At 41.1% G+C, this 14,037-nt stretch overlaps 1 protein-coding gene across 8 annotated transcripts; it reads right to left on the bottom strand.

Moving 5' to 3' along the window:
- Positions 1-772: 772 nt before the first annotated feature.
- Positions 773-13,751, bottom strand: LOC103978434 (uncharacterized). 8 transcript variants are annotated; one of them, XM_065129720.1, is made up of 14 exons: positions 13,312-13,750; positions 13,171-13,220; positions 12,874-13,036; positions 6,506-6,710; positions 6,242-6,313; positions 5,779-5,847; positions 4,345-4,442; positions 3,437-3,572; positions 3,164-3,232; positions 2,975-3,082; positions 2,534-2,771; positions 1,556-1,839; positions 1,419-1,477; positions 773-1,215 (listed from the first exon to the last, which is right to left on the bottom strand). In XM_065129720.1, the coding sequence occupies exons 3-14, from the start codon at positions 12,976-12,978 to the stop codon at positions 1,051-1,053; spliced, it is 1,608 nt and encodes a 535-aa protein (XP_064985792.1). In that variant the 5' UTR covers positions 12,979-13,036; positions 13,171-13,220; positions 13,312-13,750; the 3' UTR covers positions 773-1,050. The 8 variants fall into 8 exon arrangements, with proteins under 8 accessions (XP_064985792.1, XP_064985762.1, XP_064985782.1 ...); XM_065129690.1 differs by having other exon boundaries at positions 773-943; positions 1,048-1,215; positions 12,874-13,750; XM_065129710.1 differs by having other exon boundaries at positions 773-881; positions 1,048-1,215; positions 12,874-13,750.
- Positions 13,752-14,037: the final 286 nt, after the last annotated feature.

The following is a 14,037-nucleotide window of genomic DNA, read 5'->3' as shown; positions in this document are numbered from 1 at the left end:
CTTGTCCTTTTTTTTCCGCCTATTCTCTCTTCATCTTCTCCTCTCCTTTTTTTTTTTTTTTGTTTCCAACTCTGCGTAATCAGATCCAAACAATTATAAAATTGTCCAATAATAGCACTTCAATTATGCACACCATCCATATTCAAAAATTTGTATCTAGAATAATTCTAATTTTATGCTGCATCAATTTGGGGAGATAGCAGCATCTTGAATGTAGAATAAGTCCACGTGCACTTTGGGAGAAGTGGAGGTGGAGATCAATTATTAGTTTATTATTTTGATGTACTAAGGAGCCCAAAAGGTAGGCGTTTAATTCAATAATTGGATCAAATTAGCTTGCCCTACTAATTAAGCCATGTTATTGATTTAAATCGTTCGTATCAGTAATAAAGTTTTTAGTGTGTTAAACGAACAAGAAGACCATCATCTACCGAAGCTGGTTTACCGATTCCCGCATCATTTATCATAGGTTATTTCTACATAGAAAAATATGCGAAATATTATGACTCACCGGATTAAGCTTGAGTTTCTCTTCTTCACGTACTGGACTCCAAATACATCCAAACCGCTTGTACCTGATTCAGGTAGTCTTCAATCCAAATCCAAAGTGAAATTGACTTGATTAGAAGAATAAGTACCTGAATCGAATTTGAATTTGGATTCCAGTAGTAATCCGCTCGTGCGTCGTCTCTCTCCTCTTTCTTCCCAGAGCGCAACCGTCTCTCATGAAGCTTAATTTTGGTTTCTTTCGAATTAAAATTTGGCAGAGATATAAAGAAACCAACGATTATTATAAGAAATAACAATAAAACGAAATCCACAGCCAACATTTTGACAGCCTTCTCAGCAAAGTTTGAGTTTGAACCCATGCTTGTCTGCTGCTGTGGACAAGTAAAAATTCCAAGCATTGCGACAAAGCAAAAACCATGGAATCAGATTCTTTCTGCATAATGCATGAGACATTACTGTAAAGTATTATACATCGACGCAATGAACTCTTTAAGATTTGTTAAAATTGGCTGCATTAAAAGTTGAAATAATCTGAACCTGTTAATAGAAGCCCAAATCAAATGTTGGGACATCATCTTCGATAAGGCTCTCGTTTAATGAGTTCTGGCAGTCAAAATTCTCATGTATCATGTGGGTAGCAGCAGATGCATCCGAAATTTCAACCATCCTGCACTTCCCTTCATGTTCATTGTCCTTTGATGATATCTGAACCAGAAAGAGAGACATCATTAATAGTCAGCAAAAAGAAATTACAGATGTCTCATCTTTAATAGAAGTGATAATTTTCCTTTCAAGTTCACAATAGATTGTAGAAGCAATGGAAAGAGATGCTTCTGTTAGTGAGTGTATTAGCAGACAAATAGTTAATTGAAACCAGTAGAAGAGGTTCCAGGATGAGAGTCCCAGACCGGGTGAGTGACTTCATCTTTCCCTTCATTGGCATTTAAAGTGCCATTGCAGCTCCTTCCTATCACAAACTTGATGTCAGTGGCTTGTTCTAGAATAAACATGTCAAAATTAGATGTTTCAAAAGCTAAGCATTCACCAGAAATACTGCTATCAGAAGTGTTATTTTCCTTCAGAAAATTAGCGAAAGGGTCAGCAGTATCTTCTTTTCCATCAGACCGACAAGGCTCTCTGACAGGCAGATTTCCATTCATGAAACCAGCAAGCTCTCTCGAGTCTTGAACATTAGAACAGCATTTGTCTGCCGACATTCCCTGACTGCTTTCAGACAAAGAGCTATGATCTGATGTATTGTGTCCTTCCACAGAGGCTGTTATAGCCAGAGAATCCACTTCAAACTTGGGTTCTGTATGTATTACTTGCCTGAATTATAATTATGCACGAACGAGTTTTAATAGCCACAGATAGGCATCGGAAGCATATAAACTAAACAGGAAAAACCAGATCATCCTTATGCAATATATGGGAAAGTCTAAATATTCCAATCGGAAGTTATATGATCAAACTACTTCTAAACGTCAGGAACAAAAAAATTCTAGTTTTTCTCTTGGAGTATGCCTTCTTGTATTTGGCAAGCCTGAAGATTACTTGATCTAGAAAGCAAGCATAGTAAATTATTTTCATATATCCGGATCATAACTGATATATTTACACTCTTTATGTACATATACACATGAGTTTCTTATGAAGCTTGGACATATCATGCAGTCACATATCAACCTTGAGCTTAAGCCCCAAAACACAGGAAACTAGCCAGAATCTTACCCAACTACAGCAGTCCACAACACCACCAGAAGAATTAATATAAAAGAAAGGCACATGTATCCTACTGCAATGAAGATATACATGAAGCTTGTTAGGAACAAAAATTTATCTGTTACTTCAAGTATTAGTTGGTAAGATAGCAAGACATGTCAGAAAGTGTGATTTTTTTTTTGTCATATTAAATTTAATGGAAAAGATACTAAATGAAAACTGATGATGAAAAGCAAGTAGTCGCATAACAGCAAATTTGGAACATTTGTATTGAAGGGTAATGTCAGATGCAGGAACGTACTGAGATGAAGTCGATTTTATGTCAGGAGTTCCTGGCAAGGAAGTTTGAGAAGCACATTCACTAAAGTCACCTTTGTGATTGCCACCCCCTTGCAAATTTAGATCCTTGCTCTGGCATTGTGCATCCGGCAAAACAAAATCAAGAGATGGTGATGCATTGACATGTGCTACCGGAGAGTTTCTTGGATCATTTTTCTCAATAGGAAATGGCTTCTTAAGAGTGCGAAGAATTTGGCAGGCTGGATAGTGACAGGTAAAAATCATCAAATGGCAAACAGTTACTAGTTAATGAGAATCAATAAGAAACTGAAAAAAAAAATGGTTCACGCCATGTAACAAAGACATGTACGGGAAGGAGTTAAGACAGAATGACGTAGTGATGTTTATAACATATTGAGATGGACGTCATCAAATAAAATGCACTAAGTTAAGATGGACAAACCATCACGTAATGGCTTGTTACTTTGTGCCAGGCTAGAATCCATGGACTTGACAGAATTGGAGCTGCAGGAACCTACTGCTTGTTCCAAGTGGGTGTTGCAAATGTCCTCTGCAAACAAGTTGAGATATGAGCATCTTGCTTACTGGAGATATCATCTAACAGAGAAATTGCTTGTTATCAGGCTCGTACTTGTTGACTTCTTGTTGCTAGAGCTGCTAGATCTCATAAGTTGCTTTGATGGTAACTTTTGGAGACCTTCTGCACGCCACATTAACATCAGTCATGCCCTTTTGGCTGTGAGAACTAATCATGTTATCTTTCTGCTAATAAGAAAAAACCCATGCAAATACTCCTGCTTAACTTTATATGTTTAAATGCTATCAGCGAAAACTTTGCTCCCTGATGCATACATACTTTGCAAGAAAAAATAGTAGTTAAGATTCCAGATTTGGATGTATGTACCTTCACATCGAATCCGTGGCTCACAAATTTCAACGAGATGGTTGGGTAACTCACATTTGCTCCCAGTTCGAATACATTCAACAGATTTAAGGTACTTGCTACTCAGTACTGAACCATCTTCACTCAGCAACATAATCTGACATAATTTAGGAGTGTAAGAAAATGTCTACAAATAGTCTGGGATTCTAATATTTAATCGAGTGTTTCATATCATTTGAACATGCAGAAAATGAAGCCTTATGAAATATAGCACAACTGTCATAACCTATATTTTATAACAATAAAAAAACGATGATCTACTACATAAGATTTACACTGATACGATATCCGGAGATAACTAATATATGCGGTCATAACCTTGAAAGCAAAGAGGGTTACTCATACCATCTTAATCACCAGGATCAGAAAGGAAAAAGCCTTACTTACGTTTCATCAATAGTTAATATAAAAGTTTCTATTAGTCAAGTAATTCGCTCTGCATTTGCTTGTAGCAGTATGCATACTAATGAACTAGAATCGGACCAGCTGACTGGATAGAAAAAATAAAAAACCAACCCTCAGCCACTTTAGTTCACTAATTAGATTGTTTGAGCCTAAAAAATTCTTCAAATGCTATTAAAGGTATTTGAATTTGATCTAAGACATTTGAGCTTTTTCATTATGAGGATGAGAAAGAAGATAATCCTATTATGTTCATTAGTTTGTCATCCCCTCTACATGCTCCTATATCATTGTCTCTGCCATCCTCTTTGGGTTAATATAGTTTTTCTCAAATGCCTAAGCTATTATACTGAACCTTTGGGTAGTTAATCAGGTGTCCTGCTAAACAAATTGCAGTAGATGCAAAAGCTATGCAAATTCTTTAAAAACAGATTACCAACAAACAGGAGTTTAGGATATTCGCTAACCTGATTCATATGTGATCCACATAATGAAAGTCGCAATACTCCATCATGATACTTTTTTGCCTTTTGAGATATTTGAGTGGTGTACAAAACATTCCACTCTACGTAAGAGGAAAGAAACCATGAGTACAATATTTTTGTGAGCGGTAATCACAACTTTTTTCAGTCCTTGAAACATTTGAAATTATTGCAAAGTGGAAACTTTCTATTAACTACAAAAGTCTCAATTAGGGGAAAAAACTCTTGTGATCCATAAAAAAAACATGCATTAAATATTAGAATACAGAAATGAAAGAATATTTCTTCTGTAGAAGTACACAATAAAATATGTATTTCTATTCCAAAGTCAACTAGTTTAGTTAGGCATAAAACATTGGATAAAATGCATATATCACCTATGTAGGATCTTAAGAAAATGAAACATTTAAATGTAGGAAGAATCATGACAGAATTGGAGATGGACTCTTGAGTACAACTGGATCATATGCTGTTAAAAATGAATTCCTAAGAACTCACCACTAGTAGCATGCCTGTTAATGAGGGTAATAATGGCGACATGACTCGCCACGACGTCAGCCACGCCTGGACGACACTCTACCCAAAGAGGGCAATAAAGCCGACGCGATGTGTGCTGACGTCACCCGCTCTCAGATAACGACTTCATCGTTGTCTGACCCAACACACTCGACCGAGGCAGAGGAGAACGACAACCGAGGCACGCCCATACCCTGCGGCAGTTCGACTCTTCACGCAACGCCAACAGCAATGTCAGACGCCATCAGAGGTACGATCCTGCTCCTGCGGACAGGTATATCAAGCAACACTAAACTTCCCTATAAATACCCCCGAGTTCTAAACGATGGGGGGGAGAAAAAACAGACAGAAGAAGATACCACTTCCCATCACTAACTTGATCGTCGGAGGGGTCGGGCCGAGCTTCCAACCCGACCTGTGTGCAGGTACAAGGACGGGGTTACTTCTTCCCGGCGCTGCGGAAAAGCTTCCCTCCCGACGCAACGTCCCGACCGGACCACCATAATCGGCCACCTCAACGGTCTCAAGGAACGCCGTACGAGATCCCTGCCCATTCGGACCCAAACCAAGCCGTGTTGGCCCCAAGGTCACGGCATAAAGTTGTTTACACTAACACCTGTAGTAATATGTACTGGCATGAATAGCTAGCACGATGTAGCATCTTGCTGGACTGTAACAGCACAACCATAGAGAATACCCTGAGAGCTTATTTAATTTCAAGTGTCATTTAACACTAGAGCGCATGCATGCAAATATATCTCTTTTTTCAAAAACAAACATGAAAAGATTTACTAGATAAATCAGATAGAGAACATAAAGTGCAAGAGAAAAACTGGTAACAGTACATAACTATTTTTGTGGCTTAATTAACAACTACCAACAAAAGAAAACTAACAAACCAACCATTTGGATCACTGTGGGTAACATCATGAGTCTCTTTTGCCCCCAGGCTATCAGGTTCGTTCTTGTTCACTAGATGGGAAAACAAAAATACATGATAACTTATTATCAACATGTACCAGAGACATAAGTGAATATAGCATTAGTAATAATACACATGATAGAATTGAGTTATTATTAACCTCTTAATGGAAAAAACAGTGCAACATGAGAGAAAAGAAGTATTAGAGGTTAACACAGAAAGCACTGCATGCCTGGATTTTGTTTACCACAATACGTATACTACTAAAGTCCAACCATTTGTGCTGTTTGTTACAGCATTCAAACAGTCTTGCAGTGATCTGCTTCTGAAAATGCTTTTCTTGTTCTTGGAGGATAAAGGCACTTATTGCGAGGCAGAGATCAATTTTAGACAGCAATCACCTATTAACTAAATAGAAAAATCAGAAATGGGAAAAAATCTAACCTCTGCTTTTGCTGTTTGCTCCACTTAGATAATTCTGTTCCAGTTTATTGTGATGCATGCTTTTCTCATTCTCTGCATGAAAGCTACCATAGCTGAGCTAAACTTTTTTTGCAATAAACTGGGGTTTCACATAATGATGTAAAGTTCACATATTGAAGATAAATAGAAGATTGAAGGTAAGTACTCTTCTGTTGCAGATTCTGAGTAATGAAGTAAAGTTCACACATCGAAGATAAAACGAAGTTAGGAGTTGAATATAAGTACCCTTCTGCTGCAGATTCTGAGCCTTTTCACTTAACTTTGAGTCATTTCTACTGGAATTTAGATTTTTGAAAGGCCCTTTTTCTTCGAGGTTTCCAATGTCAACAAGATGAGCTTCAAAGGTCAGAGTTCCACCACTTCCAATTACTTCATCTTTCTTCAAGAATCTACTATCTATGAGCTTTTCGCTATCATCATACAACAAAACCTGATTTTACAAATGTACAAGCCAGTAAAGAAACGTAGGACTGAATATGACAATCATTGACTTGACAACTACAGACTCATTTGCAAAGAAACAAGTCATAGGCATGATTGTTGAGGCAACAATCTATAAGCATGATCATAACCGAAGGATGGTGCATTCCTATGTACCATAGTAAGACAACAGGTGACGCTGATAAGATAACAAGGTTTGCAGCATTGGGACCACTCATGTGACTTGGATCAATAAAGGCCTAATCAGATTCTTGGATCAGCCAAAATAAATCTAAAAATCAATAGAAAAGGGCATAAAAGGGGAAGAAACATATAGCTGTCATATTGTTAGGTTGTCACATGTTATGTAAGCCCTAACTTGTAAAAATAGGCATGTAATTTATAGCCTGCAGGGACCAAAAGAGGGTTTTAGACTCTCTCTAAAACCCTCCCAATCTCTCAAGGTTTACAGAGTGAACCAATAAGTGACATAAGACAATCAGATCAAAGGGTTTTTGCCCTCTCCACTTCTCTGCCTTTCTTCTTTCTCTCTTCTTCCTTCCCTTTCCTTCAATTTCTCATCTTCTTTCTCTCCTATCTAAAGCTAGTTTATGCAAACAAAAACTACCCGTAACAAATCAAATTGGCCAACTTCTGACAATCCATGTCACTACACAATTTCTGTTGAGACTGATCGATCTCGAATAAAGGCAGACAACCAACAACTTTTTAAGCTGAATTTTCATCAAATTCTGATAGAGGCATCAATAGTCGAAGTTACCCTAAGAGCCTTAGCCAATAAAATTGATCGAACCAGGTTCTGCCCTGGTCAATCCACCAAATTATGTCATAATAGGCAGTCAAGTATATAAAGCTCCTCCCACTACATGATTTATATTTTATGGAGATTCAAAGTAACCTCCCATATTGTCACGGACGAACTTCTAAACAGGATGTTTGATGTAATACTTATGTATGTCCGTGTCTTTTGGTATGTTCATGCTTTGCACAGCATTTAGAGGGACGGCCGAAGGCTTAATAGTCTCATTTTAGTTAGGTTGGTGGCCGCTTTAGGCTTGTAAATAAAGGTTGTGTCATGTGAACATTTGTAAGAGATTTTCAGTCTATAATAGACCATTTTGACCCTTTGTTGTGCAACTGTTCAAAGCTTGTAAAGTCTGTTTGTAATTTGCATTGTCTATGAAGTGTTTTCAGAAATGTTTGCTTGTGGATCCCGAGTGAGGCGTTTTCTCTCACCCGTTTTCTCTTTTATGGGTCCTAAGGGACCATGGGAGGCTTCGGAGAGGCTGACCTTTGCGAACAGACACGCAAGGGTGCCGCACGACTTAGGCAAAACCAGCTAAGTCCATGACAGATGGCATCAGAGCGGGACAAGCACTCATAGAAATACTTAGCATGCAAACGTAGGGGACCTAGCGGGGCTGCGTTGAGGGCAGTCAGCACATGCGCGATCGTTTGGGGGAAAACAAGCATGAAGATATAGGGAAAAGGAGTCGCTCGGAGGAGCGGGCATCTGAGATTGGCATTCAGAGGAATGACCAACCCTTCGCGCAAGAGGCACCACGAGAACAGGCAAGCTTGGAAGAATGCAGAGCACACAAAGGTTGGGATGGCTGAGTTTGAGCTACGGCTCAACGTTAACAACTATACTTGATGGTGCTCAAGGCAAGCGAGGCGCTTGGTAAAGGATGAGACCATGCAAGGAGGAATGAGTTGCTCAGCGATCGAAAGAGTTGTGCAAAGCTCACAGAGGTGAGGGGAATTGCTAACTCGAAGAATTCGATACTCATGTATGGGCTTATATACGAACGATGGAATGTTCACGGGCATCCCAAGGCGACCGAAACTCGGCGCCATGGAGCATTGAAACTTTCTTTTCGGTATGTGAAGGATACGTCCGTAGAAGGCTGAAGTGTGCAACGAGTTCAGCATGTTGCTAGGTATTGAGTGGTGCAGCGGGGGCTGTATTGACGTAGAGTCGCAATCTAGCAAGTGCGTTTGCAGGAGGCAGAACAATGTGCAGTTTGTTTAGCAAATCGGAGTAGTCCAAAGGGATGGTGGTCTCCGAAACGAAGAGAGATATTGCTCCAATAGGATAGATATCCAGGAGGGATAAGTCCCGGCTCTCCAGAGGGAGAATCATGTGCAACAGACCGCACATGTTGAGAAGGAGTACCTTAACAAACAATAACTCCACGAAGCTCAATGGACCGAGCAAGCGGCGAGGAGTCGTCGCATGATCTCGCTTGAGAGAATGTATTGGTGGATGCATTGCGAGATCAAGTGGGGGAGCGACCCAAAGCAACACAAATGAAGGCACACTTGGAGTCAATATGGAGATCGGACTCAAGGGAGGGCTGACCCATGGAATGGTGGGCGCGAGGGCCACCATCAACTTAATGCAAAACGAGGAGCGGAGCAACTTGGGTGTAACTTGGCGAAGTACCCAAGCCACATGAAGGGAGCCAGCATAGAAGATGGAACATGGAGCGGAGTCATATTGCTTTCCTTGAACAGAGGTCAAGGATATGAACTCTTGCAGAGGTAAGAGCAGGATCATGTTGTTCCATGGGTCCTTCATTCTGACGGAGCGAACTCATCTTGCATGGTGCCAAAGACGAAGGAAGCTTCTGGACATATGCACCTCATCTCGAAAAAGCATTTGATGGAGGAACTAAGGCAACTCAACTTGCGGAGACGAAGTTGGGTTCAGAAGGCCTTGGCACGGGGCAAGAGGACGCGGAGGCAGGTACTCTTGAAGAATATGCCACAGTGTTGTCATTCAAGTTGCCATGAAGGAAGCAGTGTGCAGCGCAGATTGTGCTGGTAGGGGCAGAGGCCCAGGATCTAGACAATGCTACATCATTTTCAGCGAAATCGATGGACTTCGGGAGCTACTAGGTGACGGACTATCCTAGAGCGGTGCTTCATCCAGGTGTGACCCAAGAGTGGGTGGATGAAGGTCGATTGCTAAAGGAGCGAACAAAATCGAAGGTGGAAGAGACCCTGTGATGTATTGGCAGAAGCCACACATGGAGGGATCATAATTCGAGTTCATCCCACAAGGATCAGAATGCAATAGAGATGTCACCAGGAGGCGACATGGTGCAACAAATCGTGGTGGAACAGTTCGTGGCAATGCGATACACACGACATAGTCCCATGAGGGACTAGATCATACGAAGGTATGATCAGGAGCTATTGGAAGCTCCACTTCGGTGAACAACACAACGGCAAGAAGGGCTATGGATTCAAGGAGTGAAGGCCATGGTACCGCAGAGGCGGGTCTTCCGTGCGTGCATCGAATTTTGCATCGGATGAAAGCCTTGGTCATCAACATATGGGGGCTGTGTTCCACCAAGAAAAAAGTTTGAATGCAAGTACCAGTGAGTCTCATAGGAAAGACTTGATCATGCAGAGGTATGACCGAAGCAGTTGGAGAGTTGGACTGCTCCAGAGCCCATATTCGTTTAAAGGAGTCCGGCAAGTCAGAGGACAAGGTCGAGTAAACGAACGTTGCTACCAAGGAAGCTAAGGAGAATAAAATCGGTGCAAATCCTACAACGTGATGGCAGAGGCCATGCATGGGAATTGCAGTCTGTCTTTCTATCAACTAAAGGGAGCTACTTGGAGAACACAGAGATGTTGAAGCAGGGGATCGAAAGGGGCAACGAAGCGACGACGAGTCCAGAGGGGACTTAACTACCCAAAATCGAGCATCAGTTAGAATGGAGGAGGACTCAGAGGAGTGCCACAGAGACATATCTATTGATCGTGAAGAAAAGAGATGCAAATGCGAGGCGACGAATAGTAGGGCCATGGGCATGGCAGCGCCATAGTACCACAGAGGCGGGACTTCCGTGAAAGTCATTGATCTCTTGCTCTCATGGAGGGAGAGCGCTTGGTCGTGAAAGGGGCCGAGGAGGTGGAGCATGCAGAGGCAAACTCCAAGTACCGAGACAAGGTTGAAGGACAAAGGCCAAGAAACTTCGTCAGACCGGTGTCAACGAGCTTCTCATCAAGATAGCCAAAAGTGAAGGACTTCGGGTCATGCAAGAGTGCACGACCAAGGAATGAAATAAGCAGTACGCGGTGCTGTACCTTTACTACTCAGTGGAGTAGGCGACAGGGTTGATGGAGAAGACGGTACAATCCCAGAGGCGACCAAATCTATTAGAGAATTACTCCAAGTTGGGGTGAAAACTTCCAGCATTCCAGAAGTTCGATGGCATTGAGAAGGTGAATCACAGTAACTAACTCAACGCAAGGAGTGCAAACACTTCAACTACTTCATAAGTGTGAGCAAAGAGCAAGCGAAGGCTAATAACCAGCTCGATGCATAGAGTACAACCTCGACGAGGCGGGCGAAGTCAAGTAACCTTTGCCTTCTCAACTCTTAAGAGAATGAGCGAAACCGAGTACCCCAATTCTCTTATCTATCCAGCAGAGAAGCTCTGCACAGGTTCAAAGACCCTTCGAAGATTTTAGAAGACAATAGTTGTCAAATCCTCACCAATGGTGATCAGTGCTACTGAGAGTAGATTATCCGCTTCATTTCCCAATAGAATGTCAATCGAAGGCGGAAGTGATACGAATCTACTTGGAAGTGACAACTAAGTGAAAGAAGAGTCAATGGGCAAATTTTGTGAAGGACCCAAAATTCAAAAGTTTGCGAGGCGATGCTCGTTAAAGCTCCAACAAGCATCCACCCAGTTCAAGTAGCATGAGGCATTTGAGAGACTAACGCATAATAAGGATGGTCTTTTCCTTCATCTGGAGGATCCACAGGAACCAACAGGGATCAACACAACTCAGCCAACCCCACACTAGAGTTAGAGTCATTGGCGAGTTGAAGCAACATGGCGGATCAAAGGTTCGACTACTCAAAAACAGTAGCGGAGAGTAGTTGGGAGCCAGGAGGAACATTGCAACTGGAGCAAAAGATTGAAGACTCAGCAAAAGCAAGGAGTTGCAGTGTCGGCAAAGGCTTCGAAGAGGACATCGAAGGAATAAGTGGGGGAGAATGTCACGGACAAACTTCTAAACAGGATGTTTGATGTAATGCTTATGTATGTCCGTGTCTTTTGGTATGTTCATGCTTTGCACAGCATGTAGAGGGACAGCCGAAGGCTTAATAGTCTCATTTTAATTGGGTTGGTGGCCGCTTTAGGCTTGTAAATAAAGTTTGTGTCATGTGGACACTTGTGAGAGATTTTCGATCTGTAATAGACCATTTTGACCCTTTATTGTGCAACTGTTCAGAGCTTGTAAAGTCTATTTGTAATTTGCATTGTCTATAAAGTGTTTTCGGAAATGTTTGCTTGTGGATCCCGAGTGAGGCGTTTTCTCTAACCCGTTTTCTCTTTTGTGAGTCCTAAGGGACCATGGGAGGCTTCGGGGAGACTGACCTTTGCGGACGGACACGCAAAGGTACCGCACGACTTAGGCAAAACCAGCTAAGTCCGTGACAGTATGTCAAAAGGTTATTTCACTTATTCAAAATCAAACAATCTCGTTGCTTTGTTAGGGACTAATATAGGATTTATGACATTAGAAGAAGTCTGATTCCAACCATTAAGCAAAAATGACAAATTGTACAATTGACCACCATGAGTGACAACTAAAGTCACCAGTGATGCCTTAAAACCAATGACATATTGAGATTATAATAATTACATCAAACTTTATATTCAAAGAAAAAAAAGTAAAGATAATCTAACATAAATCAGATTGAGAGGCTTGCTAAAAACAATCATAAAGCCAGAACTTCTAAAACCGGATGGAAACAGAAAAAAGAAAAGAATAGTTTGATGAAATGGTGATTGTTGGAAAAAGGAATTTTGGTGTGTTGACAATTAGCACTTTGGTCAACAAAATTGTGCAAAGTAAAGGTGCTGCCTTGGTTAAAATACATTTCACTGTTATGAAAAAACAGAATGCTTCACATGCGTTTCCAGTGAGCAAGCTTGAAGTGGCTACTCCTGATAATCTACTGATTCATTCAGCAAGGGAATTACCTACTGCTTGCTGGAACAACATTTTCCATATGACAACTAAGACAATATTTATCTAAGAATCATACATAAAAACTATAGGAGATAGATTGTACCAAAAATGTTTGTCGTGGAGAAAATTCAAGGGAGATAATGTACCTTGTTTCCTGGATCACTAATCTCTAGTACACCATCGTGATAGGTTTTTCTCTTCTGCTTCAAGTGCTTTGTGTATGTAACAACCCATCTCCCTGTGCAAGTCATGTTCCCGCGCACGTGCCTTGGTCAAGTCGATTCACCTTTGTAGAATAGCCTGATTGACCTACAAAGTAAGGCAAGTAGACAGATAAGAACCACAAAGAGGGAGTAAAAGATATTGGTAAATAGGATTTGAAGAAAGAGGATTCGACTTCAAGAAGTTCCTGCATATGGCCTAACGCCAGGACATGTAGTTACCTTCGCCTTTGTTAAAGACACAAAAACCTATAGAGAACATCTCCATGCTCCTGTCCTCAATAGAGAAAAAAGATTATTTCCAAAAAGAACCAAACCCTAGAACTGATTGCAGAAAATAATTCACAGTGTTCTGCTGATTACACGCCATAATACCACCATGCGTTCCTACACTCATCGTGGATTGCCGGATATCAAATCAAGAAAGCTAGGGCTAGGGCTAGTGATCGATGGAATCATCAGGGAATCTTGGATACCCACCTATTCGGGAATGCCTCGCTGATCAGAACGCGAACCCGTGCACCGCAAGGGAAGAAAGCGCGATCAACCGAATGAAGAAGAGCGAGGACAAAGAGGAACGATCGAAGTCGTTCGTCAGGTGGAAGCGAGATGAGGCATAGATTACCTGCCAACCAGGGTCTGTCGCAGCTGATTGGGGCGATCGCGTCGTGCTAATTCGTGGACGACGATCGCCGGTCGTCGCCGGCGCCGACAGGAGGAGAGGCGTCGGTGGCAGAACCGAAGACTCGAGAGAGCTACGAGATGGCCCATCGCTCCATGACGCGTTCTTTTGAAACTGCCGCCTACGCAGGTGTTTTGTTAATTTCGCATCATTTGCCGATACGTTAAAGAAATCTGTTACGACATCATAACGGGAACAACGTAATGTTTTTAAATTAAATTTCTAAAATTATAACTTTAATATTATTATTATATTATATTATTATAATAGATAATATTATATTATATTTTATTATTATAATAGATTTTGATTAGGGTTGGAAGCCCATCTGAGACTACAAGTATAATGACAATAGATAGTAGACTCGACACCTATAAAAACTATCTCCAATAAAGATCTCTCGAATA

This window comes from Musa acuminata, chromosome BXJ1-3 (assembly GCF_036884655.1).
Source record: "Musa acuminata AAA Group cultivar baxijiao chromosome BXJ1-3, Cavendish_Baxijiao_AAA, whole genome shotgun sequence".
Taxonomy (NCBI): domain Eukaryota; kingdom Viridiplantae; phylum Streptophyta; class Magnoliopsida; order Zingiberales; family Musaceae; genus Musa; species Musa acuminata.
The sequence above is the reverse complement of the archived record's forward strand: the minus strand, read 5'-3'. Positions and strand labels throughout refer to the sequence as shown.